The 23,286-nt window shown below is 36.5% G+C and overlaps 1 protein-coding gene and 1 non-coding gene across 2 annotated transcripts; one reads left to right on the top strand and one right to left on the bottom strand.

The window, feature by feature from the left end:
- Positions 1–4,188: 4,188 nt before the first annotated feature.
- Positions 4,189–4,270, bottom strand: TRNAS-GCU (transfer RNA serine (anticodon GCU)). Its single transcript has one exon. It is a non-coding gene; the product is annotated as a tRNA-Ser (tRNA).
- Positions 4,271–4,381: 111 nt separating this feature from the next.
- On the top strand, positions 4,382–23,193 carry LOC135596992 (protein NO VEIN-like). Its single transcript, XM_065089349.1, has 13 exons — positions 4,382–4,852; positions 4,991–5,325; positions 7,422–8,094; positions 8,380–8,484; positions 8,656–8,836; positions 9,909–11,728; positions 12,812–13,024; positions 14,730–16,991; positions 17,141–17,253; positions 19,006–19,405; positions 19,544–19,861; positions 19,954–20,211; positions 21,660–23,193. Exons 1-13 carry the CDS (start codon positions 4,415–4,417, stop codon positions 22,797–22,799), a joined length of 8,256 nt encoding a protein of 2,751 aa, XP_064945421.1. The 5' UTR covers positions 4,382–4,414; the 3' UTR covers positions 22,800–23,193.
- Positions 23,194–23,286: the final 93 nt, after the last annotated feature.

Raw genomic sequence — 23,286 nt, forward strand, 5'->3', positions numbered from 1 at the left:
TCGATCAACGCTCAGATTTCTACCTCTCCGTCGCTTTCGGTGATAGCGCAATCAAGAATCCCCCTCGTTGCTGTCATCCTTGTCCTTGCTATCGAATTTACCATTGAAGCAAAGTAAAACCCTTCTCCTCCTACTTGTCTCTTTCATTTTAGTACTTTGAGGTTCTTGATCAGAAGCAGTTCAACACTCATCTATTAGCCACATGAATAATCGCCTAGCGCCTCCTCCCGCCATTGCCTCTCGTGGGTCAACAATTACAAGTCCTATCAGTTTCTCGCCTGCTCGCTTGCCTGACCAACTCAGTATAATTATTTATACTCTCTAACAAGACTTATTGATTATTGATCAAAATACTTTGAATTTGTTATAATCATATTTATCGTGTGGATGTTTGTCGAGTTCATCCAGCTGCATATAGTAAACTATTGCCTATATTCTAGATAACTTTATCCATTAAACTCTGAGGAGGGATTGAAGAACAACAATAATGCAACCGTATTATTGTTGTATTAGAAATAAACTCAAAGGTGTTCTGAAGGCAGCTGCTATCAAAGCTCCCTCCTTTGGAGAGCAAAAGACTGACTACTTAAATGACATTGCTGTCTTGACTGGAGCTAGTAGGTTGATGAAAAAATGAAGAGTAATAAATATGTACTAAAAGTCTAAAACTAATGGCTTTTTGCTAAAATTTAGATTATTATGCAACTCTCACTCACTTTTTTGTTTTTTTTTCTGTTTTGCTTTGACTTCTGCTGTCTTTTGACATTGAAATGTATAATCGGTTTGCAGTTACTTTTATTAGAGATGATATGGGATTGACTCTTGAGAAGGTTGGCAAGGAGGTTTTGGGTTCTGCTGTGAAAGTGGTAATAGGAAAGGATTCAACTTTAGTAGTTACTGATGGGAGCACCCAGCGTGCAGTGGAAAAACAGGTTGCTCAGTGGAAAAGAAGTCTTGAAGAGGTACAAACACTTGTTCTAGTGAGTGGTGCATCCATCATGCAATTAATTTCAGTTGTTTGCAAGAGACTGTTACCCAGTCACTGCTAATGCTCAAACTTCCAAAACTTCAGCAAAACTTAATGCCTTTTGACTTTGCCTATGTTTTCTCTTCGACACTAGTATGACATTCAAATAAAATTCATGCTAATCTATAGTTCCTTTTCAGTCCACTGACTTTGTTTTATGGCAGTTGATTTTTTATATGGAAACCTTTCAAAAGTAACTTAGTTGTTTTTTTTGGAGCAATCTAGTATATAGCATAGAGAACCCTGTCCATATGTCAAATGCTGTTTGTTTAGACACAATGACTGAAATATTCTGGATTTCTGAAGCAATAACAGAGCAATCTAGCTGTCTGTGGAAAGGTTTCTGTACAATTTTTAATACATCACTAGCTACAAGTGGTAGCAAGTATTGTACCTAGACAAAGGGTGATTCAGATGGAGGGTTCAAACATCTCTCTCTCTCTCTCTCTCTCTCTCTCTCTGAAAGATGGTGATATGCTATGGTGAAAGATCATCAATTTTATTGATCTGGCAGCTAGGTGGACTTGTGATGGTCTTTGTGGACAAGTGTGATTGGTATTCCTGAATAATTGTACTCTTTTTAAGTTGTAGTAGCTAATTCAGAAGTAAGAGAGTGTTGTGTCTAAATTTCTATGACACCAAACAATCACTCAGCCAATAATGGTGGTTTTCTGATTCTGAAGCAGTTCCCTCTAATGAAGTGTATTCAGCAATCATACTATAATATTTTTCCCTCATGAAATTGGCATTCATTGTTTCACTGTCAAAGAAACCTCAGTGAAAATTCTAAGATGTCTCTTGTGACATTTTTGAGAAAGTTGTTTAGTGATGCCTTTCATGACCAGATGGATTCAATTTGCTCTAATGTGTTTACTAGCATCACTGTTTCTTTAAAGGAGTAATCTTTCTTTTCTGTGTCTAATGTTTAAATTTCATTGCTGAATATCAACCTTATTCTGGTAAGTGCTAAAGTTGTTGAAATGACTATATCTGCATATTTGCTCATTAGGCTTACTTCTTCGTAGTATAATTTATGTATTGATCCTTTTACCAACTTTTTGCTGATTTCTATCTATCTAATGTCAATGTTTTGATTTAGTACTCTGAAGAGAAGTTCCAGAAGAAAATACTGAATGGGTGGCACAGGGCTGGATATGGCGTTTGGATAACAGGAAAGGTGTTGCCCCTCGCTTCGCCTGCTATCCGTTGCTCATCACTCACTCGTGCACCCAAAAATGGCTAATTTTAGCTTATTTTTGGATCGTTTTGCATGCTACGATGAGCGCGTCAAGTGACGCAAATACTCAGCCTTTTATCGCTTGTTGTCTGTCTCTTGCTTGTGTGGCAAAAAATGACTTGTTTTGAATTTCATCATGCATGGTGGTGTCTTGTTGTTGATAGCTTTGTTTGATCGGTCACTTAAGCCTCTTTGATTCATGGTTGGCGACGGGTGGTCCGATAAGCAACCATGTCGACATATGAGTGGTGATGGGTTTATATGTCATGGTGGGCTCCCTGCTATTGTGCAGCTAACCATCGATGCTACAAGTCCCTTCAATTACACTATCTTTAAACGAAGTTGTATGTATTCCTTGTACAATCTGCCTAGTTTATTTAGAAATTGACTTCGTTTAATATGCCTATCTACATACCTAAGAGGAGTGTCGATATCCGTGCTCCTTGTGTGTCCTCGAATGATGGACAACAGTGTGATCGATATAGGAAGAAGGGATGCTTTCAAACTCTGAAGTAATGCTTAACTGGTTAAACCATATGTCATGGCCTTAAAGGCTGGTTGAGCCCACTCATCTTTTGTTGAGTACAAACTCATGATTATGACTAAACCAACTCGTTGTCGGATTTGTTTGGACAAGATTATGCCTTATATCAAGTCAATCGACGCTCATATTTTTATCTCTCTATCATCTTCGGTGACAACGTGTTTAAGAAGCCCCCTCTTTGCCATCACTCTCGTTCTCCCCATCGAATTTACCATTGAAGTGAAATAAATCCCTTCTCCTCCTTCTCCGGTCTCTTCTATTTTAGTACTTTTGTATCAAACCTTGAAGGCTCAAGGCACACTCGATCAGAAGTAGTTCAACACTCGCCTCTCAGCCACCTGAATAATCGCCTAACGTCTCCTTCCATTATTATCTCTATTGGGTCAGTAATTACTAGTCCTCTCAGTTTATCGCGTGCTCGTCTGGCCAACCAACTCAGTATAATTATTTATCCTCTATAACAAGACTTATTGATTATTGATCGAGATACTTTGAATTTATTATAATCACGTTTATCATGTGGTATTTGTTGAGTTCACTCGACCGGATATAGTAAACTATTGTCTATATCCCAGATAATTTTATCCATTAAACTTTGAGGAGGGATCGAAAAAATAATAATAATGCAATGATATTATGATTAATTAAAATATAGTGTATAAAGATTATATCCCGTAACCTTTAACTTTATATTAGGTTTTGGAAGAGGAGACCTGTTGTTTGCTTTTTATTTATCACATTATGAACCATTATATGTTACGTGATCTCTTGCTTCTTCTAGCTTTATATCTATATCCAAGGAGGAAGAGAAAAATTAGTCTTGGAGATTATAAGTTTTACTAGATTTAAGAAGAATATTAATATGAAGATAACATATTAGAAATATTATGCAAGAATTGACACACATCAAGTGAGACTACTTGCTTCTCATGACTTAGATTCGATCTTTGTGGGAGATGGCAGTTGAATGCTACTGTGGGTTGTTGTTATTGTTGATGATGTTGATAATTTGTACTGAATTCTAATAAAGCCGACTAGTGGATTAACATTTATTGGTGTGTTGTTGTTGTTGTATTTATAATTTTAATAAAACAATTTAATTATTATTTTATTTTCTTAAAAATGTTATTCTTCCCTTTATGTTGGGTTTATACCATCTGATATCACATTAATCCTTTTGGCATTATTGTTTGACAGTAAGAGCATATCAAACAAATTAAATATTTAAAATAATAAACAATACTTTGGTTTTTCTAAATTATTATTTTATATCTTCGAAATTATTTTCTTTATGTTGGATTTGTTGGCCAATCGTCTGATATGGGATTAATTACTTGGCATTTTACGTTTGATATACAAACAAACAAAAAAGAAATTAAACGTCGCCTGAGAGATTCGAACTCTCGCGGGGAAACCCCATGTACTTAGCAGGCACACGCCTTAACCACTCGGCCAAAGCGACGTTATTGGGTTGATTGTGAACTTTTATATATTATTTAAGGGTTACGAAGACCGTAATCCACTCCCCCATATAAAGGTTTTCTTAGGGGTTCTCTCTCCCGCTTCGCTTTTAACCCTTTGGAGCGCTTTCTTTACCGTCGGCGCCATGTATCGGCCGCCGCCGTATAACCGCTCCGGCGGCAGGGGCGGCGGCGGCGTTGGGGGCTTCCGCCACCCGTCTTTACCCCCTCAGAATCTAAACTTCGCCTTTCCCGGCAATCTTCAAGGCCATGTAAACCCTCCAAACCTCCCACCAAACCCCTTCCAGAACCCTAGCTTCCTCCAACCTCCCTTTTTGCCCTACCTCCAGAACCCATTCTTTCCTCAGCCGAATCCTTCCCCCAACCCCCAAGCCCTTCTTGACAGGGTCAATGCCGCCGCCACTAAGGCTCACCGGGACCTCGTCGCCGCCGGTCAGAGCGTCTCGTCGTGGAAAGTGTCGCAGGCCGCTCTCCTCGCTCTAAAGATCGAATCTTGGAGCGCCTTAGGGTTTCAAATTCAGGATGTTCCATCCCTCCACAGCCTAATCGTCACAGAAGGAAAGGTGGGTTCTTCCTTTCCTCAATCTCTGTACACTTTTCCTTTGTCGAACTATAGGAAAACCACAGGATCAAGAAACTTCTGTTTTGTTTTCTTTTGTTCTTTTGTATGTTGTTTTTCCTTAACTCTAGGTGTTTATCAGATAAGTGCATTTATACACTGTTTCCTTGGTGCACGGAGGATCACGTCACTGTATGATTTGGAGGTTGCAGTATGCAAGAACGAGGGCGTTGAGCGGTTTGAGGAGCTTGGTCTGGGACCGCTGCTTCGGCACCCACTCGTCGAGCATTATTTCTCTCTTGCTTCTGATGTGACTGATATCTTCAAGATAACGACCGAGGAAATTATTGATTCATTAAAAACTTTTATGGAGAAACACAAGAAGACAATCATGGTGGAGGAATTTTTGGATTTTCTTGCTGAGAATAAGTTGGTATCATCCAAGGAAAAGCTTTGTGTGCGCATTCAGAGCTTAGGGTATGCCTAACCTACCTTATTTTTAAAAGTTATAAGCTTCTTAAAGGAGTGGTGTTGAGTTGATGACTCTGTTGCTGCACCGATCATTTAATTCTAATGCATCTTCTGTTTTGACGGAAAGATTAACTTAATGGTGTGAAAGATTTTTAATATTAATGTTTTTGTTGGTTTTGTTTTTTTAAGCATGGTCTTGGATACAACATGATATTGCCCATCTAAAAAAAAAAGTTAACCTCATTATATGTTGACAAAAGATTACATTTGAAGATATATTTTGTTTAATTGATCCAGTAGATCATCATATATTTAATAGTGTTTACAGAAAAATGTCACACATGAAATGTTAAGGAAGTTGTCTCATTAATATTTCATAGCAAGTTAAATGGCCAAATTGGTTATAGGTTCGCTCTTATGTACCATATGCTAATGTTAATATGCATACATGTTTAGATTACTAATATGCTTCAGGTCTTTGATCATGTATTCGTAAGTCAAGTATTTTACTAGTGTCTTCGTCTAACATTGATATAGAAATAAATTTGGAACACTCATGCTTCATAGGTATCTCGTTACAAGTATTTTTCATGGGTAATGGTGCTGTAAGGATATGTTATTTATCCTTTTTTCTTATTTCAATAGTGTCATCCTTTCATCTCTATATTTACTTGTTATTCTGAATTCTGAATTCTGAATCAACAATTTCTGGAGTTCTCACTGTGAACTTGTCTTCTACGGTTCTACCACAGTCTTTTCACTATGAGCTTTTCATCTATAAAATTTTGCATAATCTGTGCCCTTCCTTCTTGGTTGGAGTATATATATATATATTATATATATATATAGACAAACACACACACACACACACACACACACACACACAATTAGATCCTTTTTTGCTAATGTTGCTGCTCAGCCTGCTCTAGAAGTAAGTTAGTATCATACTTCATCTAGGCTTTTTTTTTTAGCACACATTTCTCTGCAGAACTTGTGCAAGCACTGTCACACACACTTCTCTGCAATTTTTGTGTAAGTTTTTCTATGGTTAAGTCAGTCAAAAGTATATTATTTATATCGCTAAAATCATGCTTATTTTCTTATTTTTCTTGCTTATATTTCTTTATTTGGTTGAATAACAGATGAGCATAACCAGAAAATTGCTCTTCTCTTGAATTGGCCAAAAATGCAGTCATGTTGTCCTTCTTTAGTTAGATTGTTGACTGATGGTTTTCTGTTATTTCAACCGTCCTAGTTTCTGTGACTTCTAAACTGCAATTTTGCTGATGGCAAGGAGATCCATTCACAACAATACCAAACAACAAGGAGGCCATAATGTCCCAACTAGTTGGAGATTTATTATTAATCTGAATATGGGAACATCAATTGTATATACTTATTATCATTCTGACATATTTGTAACCGTGGGTAGTTAGGCGGAACTACTTGATAATTTGGGCATCTTTGTCTCTCATGCAACCCTCTTGGATTTTGTTCTTCTGTGTGTATTTTAAATTTGTGGACTATATTTATTATATTATTATACAGTATATTATTATATAATACATTAAAGTTAAATAAAATAAACAAATTAAAAATGAAATAAAAAATTATAATACCAATAACATTAAGAATATCATTATTTTCATTAACAGAATATGAAAGTGAAAGAATAGAAAAATTTTCCAATTTAATTTATATTTTCTTATGCTTTATCATGTTGTGTGGTGTCTTGATTTCTATGTATAATATAGTGAAACCTAGATTGTCTTTTGAAGAGCAAGATGCCACTTTTATTCCCCAATTAATCTGTGGTAAAATGCAATAGGCAGCACCAACCTTTTACTTTTAATTTCTCCATGTTCATATGGTTTCTTTCTCTTTGTCAAAATCTAATGCCTTTATAGTTTCTTTGGATTTTTACGATTTGGCTATTATTTTTTATTTTGCCATTGTCTAGGATGAAACTTGTTTTTTTAATATAACATTATGTCCCACTTGTCTCATGTTTTTCCTAGGATAAATCAGTTTTCTAAAATGCTTATTTTAGACCACAAAACTCATTTTCTACTAGGTCTTTGTTAATTGGTTGTCATCCATAGGTTGCATATATCTTACATTCGGGAAGCCAAAAAAGCAGAAAAGGCAACTATCAGCAAATGTTTTGATGAAAACAAACATTCTGCTCCACAAAATAGAAAAAGGAACTCATCACAGCCTCCAAATATGCGCTTGCAAAAGCAGGTGCTTGAGAAGAGGTTTGGTTTGTTATCAAAGCGTATCCAGACCTTTTCATCTCGATGGGATGATTTTTCTGGTAAACATATCCGCTTCGAGTCCTCTGATAGTGATGATGTTGATGATGATGTCAACTATGATGATGATGATGGCAACGATGATGATTCTTTTGAGAATGATAAAGGATTTATGTGCCAAAATCAAAGTTCTCATGATAGAGACAATGGCAAGCGTGTGAGTAGCTGTCCTTATCCATCCACAACTGAAGAAATGGTTCGTCTTGGGCTCAGACCTGAAACAACTAAAAAATCAACTCCTGATAGTGATAAGTCAACAAAGAGCCGAGGTAAGAAGTCGTGTGACAAGAAAAGGAAGTTTGAAGAGAAGAAGGGTCATTCTTCATGCAAGTTGCTTAAAAAGGACTCCATCAAGTCAAATGGCCTAGAGAGATTGCATGAATCTACTCTTGCTAGCGTTGACATCGAGAAGTTCATTACAACATGGAAGGAGGCTTGCCGGGAGCATTCTATTACTGAGGTATGCACAATAAGATTAATGCTATTGGCTGCAAAATATGATGATAGTTAAATACTCTAATTTTGCATTGTTGTCATTGCTTGTTTCTACATGCTTTTCTTTGGCATATATGCTGGCAAAGGAGTCTCATACTTCATAACATATTAGACTTTGTTATATACTTATATCATATTCGAACAACTAAAATATTACATGTTTACTATGTTAAATTTCCATCTGAGGGTATTATCGACATTTTTTGTGAAGTGAACAAACTCTTACACCAAACTTTACTAATTGCTGCAGGTTCTTGATATGATGGTGGATTTCTATGCTCCAACAGTCACGCAAAAGAGAAGGTTGAAGAGAATCTTGTTGTCACACCCTGGTGTTGTCTTACTGAATATTGCTGTAAGTTTTCCCTCAGCAATGTTATTTCTCTTATATGAAATGTTTCAACAACAGTCATAAACTGAATGTCTTGGGAATTTGCCCTCAGTACTGAATATTGCTGTAACCTTCATTCACATTAGTTGATCACTTTCCTCACAAGTCTTGGGAATTTGTACTTGGTAACTGCAGATAACATCCATTAAACATGGAATGGTTGATAGTCTTTATGATTCTTTGCAAGCCTTTGGTGAAGCTGAATTAAGTGCCACCAAGTCTGGTTTCTCTGCTGAGACGATATATATTGGTGGGACTGTGAATAAAGAAACTGCTATGATAAATGCTAACGAGAGCACAAATGGATTGAGCAAGAGTAAGCACTTTATCTTTTTTGTACTTCTTTAACACCACATATCCCTTGCTTGTTCTTCTTTCCAAAATATAATAAGATGTACTTACAATTTTTGCAGTTGATTTTTTCTTTATCTTGTGAAATCATCAAGGAGAAGATGTTTTTTTTTTCTCTTCATGTTCACATTTTATTTGGTGCATGCCATGGTTTAAGGTTTAGGACATAACATTTGGTACAAACTGGTACTTACCATTTTGATGATAGACTGTTATGCTAAGTGTACAATTTTTCTCAGTCTAGTTTGAACTTGATCCAGTAGGCGCACCATATCGGGCTTACTAGACAGTAAATTGACTGGTACCAAACTGCATCAGACTATAGGTTTACCCTTTACCGTCAAGGACCCCTCGCCACTCGTTTTATTAAATGTGTCGGACGATGTGTTTTTTTTCTTTCTTCTCTGTCGATATCAATATGCATTGGCACTTACCAATGCCAGAATGATCTGCCAACTGATATCAGTTCTGGACTGAGATTGAGATTTCAATCTTCAGCGCAGAAGTTGTGAGTTTTTCTCTTAAGGTAAACCCGTTGGGAATAGCTAAGATGGAGGATAAGATGAGGAGCTGTTTAAGATGGTATAAACATGTCGAAGAAGGCTTGTAGATTCATCAGTTGAATCTAATTGGCAAGTCGGTTAGTGCTATGTGTGCAAAGAGAGAGACACTTAGACACAAGAAAACTTCATCATAAAGACCACAGATGGACTTGTCGGTTTAGTTTGACTGGTTACATTGCTCTAAATAAAGCTCAATGGCATAAAAAAGATTGCTGTTACTGGTCCAATGTAGTGGCCACCTTAATGACTGTTGTTGTCGTCGTCAATTTCTCTCTTGATGTGGAAGTGTTATTTTTACCATGAATATCTACTTTGACATTGTGATTCATATTGCAGGATTCTTATCTGGTTCCGATGCTTGCACATTTTAGCTCTCTCCTTTATCTTGAATTTTCATTTTCAAGTTTGGATTTTTATGTGTACTAAAAGTAAAAAATTGTAGCTTCTTGACTTTTTATTCTTGCCCATGTGCAGGTGTAACTGTAGATGACATCATTAAGAAAATTTCTGATTATTTGGAGTTGGAAAATTCTGTTGACAGAGAAAGTGCTTTGCATTCAGGAAGGATATTATGGTTATTAAAACAGCTTTGTAATTGTGAGAGTTGGCTGGTAACTCATTTTTCTGTGGACGAATTTAGTTCTTTTGGTTATGGAAATTTTTTAGAGTTCTTAGAAAGATATGCTTCATTGTTGCCACGTGAACTATATCAATTTTTAAATGAGGTCCCTTTTGATCCATCGTCAGTGTACTTTTCCATGCGTGAACAACAACTGAGAGCTATGCTATGTCAGGCTGACTATAACTGGATAAAAGATTGTTCTATGTCCAAAGTTGATGCTTTTGTGCTTCTTAAAAGGCAATTTCCAACAACCAGCTTCCACATTGTTGGAGATAAATCTGATAAATGCTTTTTGAATCTTATCAAGTGCCAGGAAGATAATCATGGTCCAGGCTGTGTTCTATTTTCTGCAGCATTGTTGGGGAAGCAGTGGTCAGTGTCAGAACACGATGAGAAAATGATTCACCAACAAGCATACACATCTGGAACTTCTGCTTTTGACAATGCCATTGAATGTTTGCTTGCAGCCCCCATGTTGTCGGATCTACTATCCTGGTCGCACTGGGATCTTGTATATGCTCCTTCATTTGGTCCACTAATAGACTGGTTGTTGAATGACTTCCACACTAAAGAACTATCTTGTATAGCAACAAGGGATGGGAAATTAATCAGGATTGCTTCTTCAGCAACTGTTGATGAGTTTCTGGAAGCTTTGATTCAACTTTCTTCATTCCAAGTGGCTTTAAAATTGTTATCACTGTTGTCTTTGTATAGAGGGACAAGTCATGCTCCTTTATCCCTTCTAAAGTGCTATGCACAACGAGCCATGGATGTTATTATAAGAAATTTCATTGATTCAAGTGAGGCTGCCAGGGAGAATTCTATTGATACAAGTTATCTGCAAGATTTGCCGACTTTTCACGGAGACTTTAATATTTTACCCTGTTCTGGTGATTTTCAAGTAATTTCCCAATTTACACAGGAGAGTGTGCTTGGCAAAAGCATTTCTAAGATGAATAAAGCTTTTGCTGTTATTGCAAGGATTATACTTGAATGTCTAGGTCTTCTACCTTCAGAATTCTGGAACTTTGCAGCAGATATATTGGTCTCTGGTCTTCGATTCTTTACTAAGCAAGCTCCTCTGGTTATTTTGAACGAATGCAATCAGCCTGATCAACGTCTCATGCTTCATGACATTGGATTTTCACTTGGAGTAACAGAATGGGTTCAAGACTACCATGACTTCAGGTCCACAACTGTGATGAACTCAAGGACATCAAAACCAACTTATTCTTTGTGTTCTGAATCTGGTGTGGATGGAGATCATACACCAGAGTTATTTGTGAACCCTTCCTTTAGCAATGACAATTTTCATATTAGCATTAAAAATGATGTTCCTTTTCCAAGGAAGAACAATGAATCTTTTTCTGGAGGTAAACAGAAGGAATCTGTTGATTTACATCCTGGGTGTCAGAAAGAGTGTGATGATGACTTCAACATGAAAATTCTTACTGGTGTGACCATTGACAACTCAAGTATGCCAGACTACAAAAAGATGCAAGACGCAACCACTATCATTGAGGCTATTCGCCGTGAAGAGTTTGGTTTGGACCGAAATCTTAATGATAAAGAGAGTTGTTTATTAAAGAAACAGCATGCACGGCTTGGAAGAGCGCTTCATTGTTTATCACAAGAATTATATTCTCAGGATTCTCATCTTCTTTTGGAACTTGTAAGTTCATTGACTCCATGGCTTTAAGGCATTTAAGCACGTTTGTGTTGTAGCTCTCCTACTTGTCTTAAAAATTGAACATTCAATTTTTTACTTATTTTTTTATTTATGATTTAGATCAGATTGTCCTATTCTTCCTACTTTTTGATACGTCAGCAGTTCAATCCATTTATCAATTCAACAATTAACAATTACCTGGAATGCAATTCATCAATGCCATGCGTTAACCTCACTGAATACTCTTCTAATAAAATAAATTTACTCTGGTTTTCCTATGGTGATTTTAGTGTTCAGAAACTAAATATTTTCCTAGCTTAACAATTTGGATTTGTATGTAGGTTTACAAATAATTATGCAGTAGCAAGCTAGGATGCAAGTATACAATGTAGGTATACAACATCACAAGTAGAAGGGTAAAAAACTAATTAGAAGGATTGGTTGATTGGAATAGATATGATTTTCAAGGTTCTTGAATTGACTCCAATCTGATTGGAGTTCAATCAGTTTATAGCCAAGGAATGATTTAACTTATTGATCGAACAAAGCACCAGCACTTCATGGTAGGAAAAAAAGAATCTCAAGGATGGAGATTCAAACTGATGCTTTCGACTGCCTTCTTGAAAGTTTACATAATTGACTTCTTAATCCTTTTTACACAAAGCCTCTCAGGCTTTTCTTTTGTCATCCATTCGCCATCAGAGAAAGTGGTTGTTTTCTCTTGGTCTTTCTTTGAGTCATGCAATTCTTACTTTTACAATTGGGATTTGTTTTTAGTTCCATTATTGTCAAACTTCTTTTTAAATAATTGTGAATTTGATATTTTTCTGTACCATCCAAATTTTCTTCCTCTTGGTGGCCAATTTTAAATATGCTATCTTTGGAATGCCTGAAGTGACTTGTATTTGCACTTAGTTACACAGTTTTTTTGTTACCTTCCCATGCTTGTTGATTTTGACTGTTGTAGTGTTGTTGATAATACAGTTGTGTCAGGTCTTATATTTAAGCTTCTCTTGTTTCCTCTCCCCCAGTATTTTAGTGAACCATACCTGTTAGCATTTTTACTGACGTTTGATTATATATCAGGTACAAAATGCTGATGACAATGTTTACTTACATAGTGTGGAGCCAACACTAGTCTTCATTCTTCAGGAGACTGGTATTGTTGTTTTAAACAATGAGGTCGGGTTCTCTGCTGACAACATTAGAGCACTTTGTGATATTGGAAACTCAACCAAAAAAGGATCAAGTGCAGGATATATAGGACATAAAGGCATTGGGTTCAAATCAGTATTTCGGGTAGGTTGGATCCATACTGTGCTGGTTCATTATGCTGATTTCATGTTAGAATATGTTTCTTGTGGAGTATGAGATCCATATACTTGCTGCACATTTAATACCCTCGAGATAAATTGCTAAAGTGTGGTAAGCTATAAAATAACATGTACTTGGGTCTGTTTTGGTCTCTAAACTGTGGTTTGAAAATTTTGATTTGGTAGATTCCGGTCAACATCCACTTGAAATGATATGCCCAAACCACCAAATTACTGGGGAATCGGCTGGATTTGGCTGATTTCTGATGACAGCTAAGACCAGCAATGTTCTAGCTGTTCCTACTGTCCTGGTCAATATTCAACCCTTTGTTTGCTTGCCTGATCTATATTCCATTTGATTCCATTTTCTGCAGTGGGCCTTTGACCAGTCCCAAACAATTCAGGAACTACTCCTGCCAATTCATTCCATAATATGTCTGGTTGATTGCAAAAAGTTAAAAATCTTTATTTGTAGTACACTATGGCTTCTCCCCAAGCTGGAGCCACGTGCACTGCTCTTTTTGTTTAGTATGCTATGTCTCTGGCAATGATCCATCTATTCTATCTTTGAAATCTAAACCAACAAGTCATCTTAAATATGAAAATTTTTATTTCCCCTATAGTCTGCTAAGCAGGCTGAGACCTATTAGCATTGGTTGGAACCGATTGAAGTTATGGTCTCAACCAAAGCAATTCATGAAACTATGTTATCTGGCCCTTTTTTTTTTTTTTCTTATTATGAGGAATTCGCCAGTTTTCATATATCTCCAGAGTTGATTATTTTGTTAACTGTGGGTAATCACTACTTAATAGTATGGACTGGTAAAGGTTTTGGGTTAGTTCTGACATTATTAGTGTTCTTGGGATCACTTCTGATCTTGAAAAGGTAGATATCAGAGTTATGTTCTGTTGGAAAATAAGTGAGAATATTAGAAATAAAATTCTTCTGCTAAATTTCAGGTAATATGATGTGTGAGTTAGAAACAAGTTTCTTGGATAAAGCTAAGTAGCTGCTTATGGATGATATACTGTTCACTTACTTTCGGCGATATTGCTGCCCTATAGAATACTATAGGAGTATTTTGCTAGGAGGGGTATCTAGAAATGTGCTAAAGTGCCATGAAGGAGATTAAATTGCTGCTAGGAATTGTTTTTTCAAGTCCATGCTAATGGATGAGACAGCCCCTTAACTAATGGCTAATAAGGACGATTGGAATATATCATCAGAAGGGGTAAAGAAACAGTCATTAATCACCACTTTGTGCGCATGTTTCTACTCTGATGATTCCCTAATTTCATGTGCAAATTAAAATCTTTTTTGGTGACAGAACACATTTCTTTTCTGGTGATTAATCGAAAGTTTTTTCTTGGTGATGGAAAACCTTGCTCTGAAATATGGAGAACTATATAATTATGCATTTTAGACATCCCAAATTCATGCTAACTGTTTGATTCATATGCATAACCTGCATAATTGCTTCTTGATTTTTGTCATCATTCATCATTCTTCAGTTATTCTTCATCCTTCCTTGGTGTGCATGGTCACATCTTTCTTTTTCACCGTATGGTAAGTATGTTGGCTGATATTGCAACATCGCCCGTCTATTTTTTCCTCTTAAACTTATTTTAACTGATTTCATGCAAGTGATAATAAAAGGTAGCTTTCGTTGTCTAAATTCATTGATCTGCAGGTAACGGATGCTCCTGAAATCCATTCTAATGGGTTTCATGTTAAATTCGATATTAGTGAGGGTCAGATTGGTTTTGTATTGCCAACAGTTATCTCTCCTTGTAATATGGACATGTTAAAAGAATTGTTATCTGGAGAGGATATTCAAGCTGATTTTACTTCCTGGAGTACTGGTATAATTCTTCCATTCAGGTCCAAGTTAGTACGAGGAACAACTATGAGCTCCATCATATCCATGTTTTCAGATCTTCATCCATCCTTATTGTTGTTCCTTCATAGGCTTCGATGTATCAGGTTTAAGAATATGCTCAATAATACATCTATTGTTCTGAGAAGAGAAACAATGGATGATGGAATTGTTAAGGTTTCTCATGGCAATGAGAGCATGAGTTGGTTGGTAGTAAGTAAAAAGTTGCAGGCAAGTGTCATTCGCCAGGGTGCACGAACTACAGAGATTGCCATGGCCTTCACACTGCAGGAGTCCGAGGGTGGAGAATACAGGCCACTTCTGAGCCAACAACCTGCTTTTGCTTTTCTTCCTCTCAGAAATTATGGTCTCAAATTTATTCTTCAAGGGGATTTCATTTTACCTTCTTCTAGAGAAGAAGTTGATGGAGATAGTGCTTGGAACCAGTGGTTGTTATCTGAATTCCCAGCTTTATTTGTTAGTGCGGAACAATCCTTTTGCTCTCTTCCTTGCTATCGGGAGAATCCAGGAAAGGCTGTAACAGCCTATATGAGTTTTGTTCCACTTGCTGGGGAAGTTCATGGGTTCTTTTCTCATCTTCCACACATGATTATTTCCAAGTTGCGCATGTCAAATTGCTTATTGTTGGATGGACCTAGTTTGGTTTGGGTATTGCCTTGCAGAACACTGAGAGGTTGGGATGAACAGTTTCACCTTCTTTTATCTGATAGGTTGCTTCAGAAACATCTTGGTCTTGGTTATTTGAATAAGGATGTTATTTTGTCTGATACACTAGCTAAGGCTCTTGGTGTTCAAAATTATGGACCTAAAGTTTTGATTGATCTCATCTCATCTTTATCTCGTTCTAGAGATGGTATCAACTCTTTGGGTCTAAACTGGTTATCTTCTTGGTTTATTATTCTTTATTCTGCATTGTCATCCCAGTCTTCTGTGCAGTTTTCTGCAAATATTCGGATGGAATCTGACCTAGTCAAGACACTTAGAAAAATTCCACTTATTCCACTTTCGGATGGCTCATATGCCTCCATGAATGATGGTCCAATATGGTTGCCATGTGATATCTGTGGTGCTGGGACTGAAGGCAAACAGTATCAAAATGATTTTCCTAGATTGTATGACAAACTTAGAATTGTCAACCCTTTGCTTTTCTCTGCCCCAGACATTACTACAAATTACATGGAAGAGAAAAAGGTAGACAACCTGATACAGATGCTATACAAAATTGGTGTCCAACAGTTGTCTTCTCATGAAGTAATAAAAAGTCACATTCTGTGTGCCTTAGATAAAGAAACTAAACAAGATGAAGATAACAGCTGGAAGATTGAATATTTGTCTTTTATTATGGGTCATCTTCAGTTACCTTGTGCAAGTTGTGAATCAGAAAAGGAAGACATAATTGCTGAGTTACGCAAAAGATCCATAGTTTTGACAAATGCTGGTTACAGATGCCCAGATAATGAACCAATACACTTTTCCAAAGAGTATGGTAATCCTGTAGACATTAGTAAACTGAGCACATTAGATTTTCAGTGGCTTGAAGTTGATCTTGCATATCTGAAGCATCCTAGTACCCGTTCATTATCATCTGTGCCAACAATTTGGAGGGATTTTTTCAGAGAGTTAGGTGTCACTGATTTTGTGCAAATTAGCTGTGTTAAAAAGCATGCAGCTGATGTTTTACTTTCTGTGGGTCCGATTTGTGATAAAGATCTTATGATTGAAACTTCATTCATCAACGACTGGGAATCATCCGAGTTAAATTATTTGTTATCTATCTTATCTGCTGAGAAGTGTCGAGATAAATGTATTTATCTTCTGGAAGTCCTTGATAAAATGTGGGATAATTATTATAGTGGAAAAACGAAAAGCTTTGTTATCTCCAAATCTTCTGGGTACAAGAAACCTATTGAATCGTCTTTTATGAAGAGCATACGTAACATTGGATGGATTGCATCAAGCATGGACTTGGAACTTCACCAGTCAAAAGATCTATTTTTTGATTGTGAGGAAATTCGATCTGTTCTGGGTAACATGGTGCCCTATGCTGTTCCACAGGTTGTGAATATTAAATTTCTGTTTATATCTTGTATATACATGATTTAATAGTATGATTTAATAGCAATTGTATAGAATTTTCTTTTGTATTCTCCAATAGTTGGTTTCAGAGTAACGTTAAATTCGTTTTGTTGGTTTTTGTTGTGCAGATTACTAGCAAATTGCTTTTGAAAGAGATTGGGTTCAAGACGCAGCTATCACATGATGATGCCTTGACAATGCTCAACTACTGGAGAGCATCAAAGGCTCCTTTCCTTGCAAGGTACTCTTTTATTATTTAACTCCCTCATAACTTTCTGTTTTGTGATTTTATTTGTAGATTCTTTTTTGCAATTAAGGATTCATGACTTGAGCACTCATGGTATGCCAATTATTCAATTAAACATGATGTACAATTGTGCCTTCTATAACTGTAAACACTTGTAGAAGAAAAACCTTGGGAGAAAGTAGAAACAATAGTGCTACTGTAATTTAACAGCAAGTTTTTGTGTTTGACGAACTACACTCTTGGTAATTATTGAAGGATTTTGCCAGAGCAAATGAATAAGGTCAAAATTGTTAACTGATTCAGATATATTCATTGCATTGAGCACGTGCATTAGAAAGTATGTTAGGATGGGTATTGGGTAAGTGTTTGCGTTGAAATGTTCTTTTTGGGTTGTGATTTTAGCATACTAGCTGGTCAAGACCTGAACCATTTAATTAATTTTTTCATGCTGAATACTAGCTTACTATCAACATCAGATATGCTCAACAGGAATCCCACCAGACCATACTGTGCATTAAGATTTGCTGATTTAGACCCAGCCTATGAACCTAATGGGTCATCAGTTGGGTTTGGTTGGTTAGTGTTGGTTGAAGTTGATGCCCCTATAAAGATTATATTAATAGAGTCTTAGCAATGTATCTATTTCAACTTCCATGAGCATCATTAGGATTATCTGGATTTTTTCAAGCTTGGATTTTTATTAAACTAAGCTGAACTTGGTTTATTTCATGACAGTAAAGTTCCACATGCAAATAGTTCAAGAGTGGTTTGATTCTTTTGTAGCTTTAGGAAAGAATAAGTATATATTGTAATTCTCTTGATTGTTGCAACATTTATTTGTAAAATGCTGCTATTTTGTATTACATGGCCACACTCATATATTAAAACTTTAGCAGAATCTTGTGCTCATTTGTGCTAAGAGTATTACATACATAGCTGGGATAGTTATTAGGGTTCCTAATCTTGAATCAGCAATTGCCTATGTATCATGCATGTGGATACAAGAGGTAGCACGGTATAGACAGGTTGACACAGCATATCTTTGGAAATTAGGAACATATAGGTGATAACTACATATTTTATGTATATTTCCTTGCAATAATATTTTGGAAATTTTGCACTTCATGGTAAGTCAGAAGTCCAAAATTCATACATATTTCCTGTAGTATAATATATTATGTCATAAGCTAACATAATTGTGCATAAAACTTGTTTCCTTAATCCTTATATTTTCTGAGGTATCCAACACATTAGGATTTATCTATAGTGTCGGTGCTTGATAAAATACAAGTGGATGCTGATATAAGAAACATTTATGGAGTGTCATGCTCCACAGGTATTGAAATATCATTGGTAGATCATGTGGAAGTTCAACATGTAGGCCGGAAAGGATATATTTTTTCTCTCTGGTAATTTGATTAGTGCTTAAGCCTTGATCTTTTAGTTTTTCATGTTCTATTTTATAGAGAAACTAAATTCATGAAGAAAATTTTGTTACTGAGTTAATTAATGATGTATCATCTTTAGATTTTTATGGCTAGGGCCTAGGAGATTGTTCCTTTTTGGGCATTCTAGTGAGCGAGCTGAATCATAAAGATGTTCTATTAAACGTGGTTATAGTTACCTAAAAGAAGGATTGTTTAATATGTTATTGCACCATTTTTTCTTGATTTTTCTCCATTTGTTCATGATTTTTATTCTTCAGTTTAGTAGTGTATAACATGCTGCTTGTTGACATTGTTTCAGTGTGAATCAAATGTCGAAGTTCTATACCTTTATCTGGGATGGGGTTGCTACTTCAAGATTGAATATAAATAAAGAATTCATTTCAAGTTGTTTTATATTTGTCCCATTCCTCAATACTTCTACATCTAAGAACGCTACTTATGGAACTTTTCTTTCACCAAAGGATGTGTTTTGGCATGATCCAACTGGATGTGTTGAGAAGGTTAAGGAAGTGCTCCAGTGCATTCAAAAGAGGAAGTCAGATTTCCTTCCATGTGAAATGCTGTCCTCTGTCTACCCTGGCCATCATGAATTTTTTGTGCAAGTGTGCCATGTGCATGAGGTTCCTCCATTTGGTAGTTATCTTCAAATATTACTCCAGTTATCAAGTGTCACTTTGCCCTCACAGGCAGCTCATGCAGTAAGTGCACTATTGTCTCTGATGGTCTCTGTCTATATACGCACATATATGTTGAATCTCTATTTTTTTCGTTTATATATCTCTCTGTATGTCTGTTGTTCTCAGGAACATGTTAGTGACAGTTTATCCCTTTTTCAGGTTTTTCGGGTTTTCTTGAGATGGTCTGATGATGTTAAATCTGGATTGGTGAAGTCCAAGGACATTCTTGACTTAAGAAATGATCTTCATAATTTGGAAAGCAGAGTACTTCCAACCATGCAGGATAAATGGGTGTCTCTCCATTCTTCATTTGGTCTCGTATGTTGGGCTGACGATGAGGACCTGAAGCTGCAGTTTAAACATTCTAATGGCATTGACTTCTTGCAGTTTGGTGAACTTAATAATGAAGAGAAAGAAATGCTCTCTGGAAAGATTGCTGAATTATTCAAAAAATTAGGTCTTCCTGCCCTTTCAGAGGTATGAGGCCATTTTTTTGGGAAATTCTGGAGGTTGTTATTTTATTTATTCATTCATTTTCATCAACTAAAGTGTGCTGCTGCATGCTTCAGGTTGTGTTTCGTGAAGCAATATTTTATGGGACAAGAGACAACAACGAAAAGATGTCTTTGATAAATTGGGTCTTACCTTATGCTCAACGCTACATTTATAAACTGTATCCAGACAAATATTCGGACTTGAAACAGTTTGGGCTTGAGAAGCTAATCCAGCTACAAGTTGTTGTAGTTGAGAAGTTGTTCTACAAGCACTCTCTGAGAGGTGGTGGTAATACTTCTAAGAAGCGCTTTGAATGCTGCTGCCTTTTGCAGGTCCGGGACCTATATCTTTTCTTTTTTTTGTTTAAATCTTATGCTTATATTTTTTGTAGACCAAGCTTTTGTGTGCTGGAGTTTTCATTTCTTAGGTGTTCTTATTATTATAGATCCTCTTCATGCTTGACTTTAATGGTTGTATGTAATTTTATACATCTAGAAATCTTCTGAATTAGTTGTGCTAAGAATGAAAGTTGTGAAAGATATGCTTGTGAACTTAAGAGCAAATGTCCTTCCAAGTTCTTGACAAACCTTAGTTTATACAATATTTTGATTGAAAATTCTTTAGGACCTTATCCTCAGTGTAATATGAATTTTCCACTTGCTTTTGCTTTTGTTTTTATTTATCATGAATTAATTTCATGGATTATTTTTGAAAATGTTCTTATTGCTGATGGAAGATGCCCTGAGTGATGCATCATGAGCTGAGGTAACTGGCATGCCCCATGCTGGCACCTGTACTAGGTAACCTCATCAGTGATGTTCCATTAGCCAAGCTACATTGCATACCTCATGCCTGCGCCCATATTATGGCCCAGAACATTCCACATCCAAGTAAAATGTCTGTAATCATTTGTTTTCGCTTTTTCTTCTACTCTGCTGGTTGGTATCTCTGCTATGGTTAACTCACTTATGATCTTTCTCAAAGTCTTTTTACATGTTATCCTTTAACTTAGTTCCAAGCCTCCAGGACAATTGCATCAGGTAGCTAGCACACTTGCACAAAACTGTCAGAATAATAAAATATCAGATGAAATGATATCAATGTCATAGAAATTTCTCCTAAATGCAATATGTGGGAATGCTCCAAAGATTAAAAAAACATTTGTTTTATTTGTTCTGTGTTTTTGTTGAAATTTCGTATTTAAATTAAACAAAAAGTTAACATAAGTTGCGTTCACCTTGCTGACATCATGTAGAAGGTTTTTTTAACTGGATGTTTATGATATAGGATATAGGAGCTATCAAATAGCTAATTTGTTTCTTTTACACTCTTACATGCTGATTTAGATAAAATTTACTGAATTAATGGTTTGGTGTTCTGTTATTTGGTGGAAATTTCTCAATCTGAAATCATTTTTTAAGGGTGTCTGTACAAACAGGCCATTAATGCTTTGATTGTGTACAACTGCACATAGCATGTGAAAGGGCTCAGGTGACTGAAATTTTGGGTCTGCACTGTGGATTCAATGAATTAATGCAAAAACTGCCTTAACCAGGGTTAAGCAGCTCCCTGTCTCTCTTAATGATGAAAAGATATACATGTTGGTAATTATATATTCCAAGATCCCAAGTTGCAAGTGTTGTCAGTAACATATAGCTTTAAGCTTTGTTTATGACCTTTTATTAACTCTGATGACATATGCTTTGAAGTTGTTATTTGTGTGTCCTTGATAGCTTTTCTATTATCATGCTGAGACATTAAAGTTTGCTTGTTTCTTCAGGGGAGTGTTCTATATGCTACTCATACTGCAGATTCACACTCCATATTCTTGGAGCTCTCACGATTTTTCTTTGATGGGTCTGCCGAGCTACACTTTGCAAATTTTCTTCACATGGTCACAACCATGGCAGAGTCTGGCTCAAGCATTGACCAGACAGAATTTTTCATCGTGAATAGTCAAAAGGTTCCAAGGCTACCTGATGAAGAACCTGTTTGGTCTCTATCTTCCGCGGTGGAAGAACTTGATTCTATCACCCAGCCAATACTTGCTCCCTGCTCTAATGCTGAGCAGAATGCTTCTATACCTCAAAGGAAACCAGGCATCTGTCCAAGTTGGCCACCTACAGATTGGAAAACTGCCCCGGATTTTAGTCATGCAAGAAGATATCCTCTCTGGTCAAGACCAGGGATGGAGTCATGTAGTGGCTCTGAGGTGCAGCTGAGAAACCCGCCTGGACTTACCACACAAGTTGAGGTTCTTCCTGATCCCATTGAGATTGATGAAGATTGGGTTGTAGAAAAGGGCTTGGCTTCAAAGAGCTCATCTGTGTTGCAAGATGATTCTGGGATACTGAAAGAAGAAACTCAGTTGGTGGATTCTTTTGATGCTCTCGACAGCCAGGTTAATTCTGTCTCAGAAACCAAAAATGAAAAAATTGATCCATCGGTGCGTCCTGGCCCAGATTTAAGCTTGAAAATTTTGTCGAGTTCACTTGAAAGGGCTAATATTTGTCTGCAAACACTAGATGACCAGCAAACACGTAGAACTGGCAGGCTCGGGGAGATCATTGCTTACAATTATCTAAATAGGAAAATGGGTCCAAATATGGTGAAATGGGTGAATGAACAAACTGAGAGTGGCCTACCATATGACCTGATCATTGGACAGGAAAGCCGGGAGTATGTCGAAGTTAAGACCACCAGATACGCAAGTAAAAACTGGTTCGAAGTGTCAGTACGGGAATGGCAATTTGCATCAGAAATGGGTAATTCGTTCACCATAGCACATGTGGCTCTGTCGGGCGAGAAGAAGGCCAGTGTCACACTATTGAAGAATCCTCTGAAACTTTGTCATCAGAATGCTTTGCGATTAGCAATTTTCATGTCAACTCAAATCAGGGACTCAGTGGTCAGCAGTTAGAATGAGTAATCTTATCTTTGTAGGTTTTATTCTCTTGCTCCCATTTGTAAGGAATGATGTGTTGGCTTAATTGGCTCAAATATCTGATTGAGATCGGGTTTGGGTGGAAGTTCTTCCGGAAACCCTTTCACATCTCCTTGATAACATTTAACAGAGGGCGGATGTTATGGTAAGGTTTTTCTTTTACGATCTGGTGATCAGAGCTCGAATCACATGCATTGATGTTTGGCGGAGTTCAAACCACATACATTGATGCTTAATTGCCACATTAGCCATAATGGAACATTTGATTCAGGCGAAGAGTGGCAATGTTGAGCGATAGTTTGTATTGATCAACTATATGTTTTTAATGCTGATCATTGATGTGTAAATAATATATATCCTTTTTCCCTTATTTTTTATATTTGTATATTAGGTAAATTCTCATAAAAGTCATTGCCAGTTTGCCACTGCATATATATATATATATATATATATATATATATAT

The sequence above is a fragment of the Musa acuminata genome, chromosome BXJ1-11 (genome assembly GCF_036884655.1).
Source record: "Musa acuminata AAA Group cultivar baxijiao chromosome BXJ1-11, Cavendish_Baxijiao_AAA, whole genome shotgun sequence".
NCBI lineage: Eukaryota > Viridiplantae > Streptophyta > Magnoliopsida > Zingiberales > Musaceae > Musa > Musa acuminata.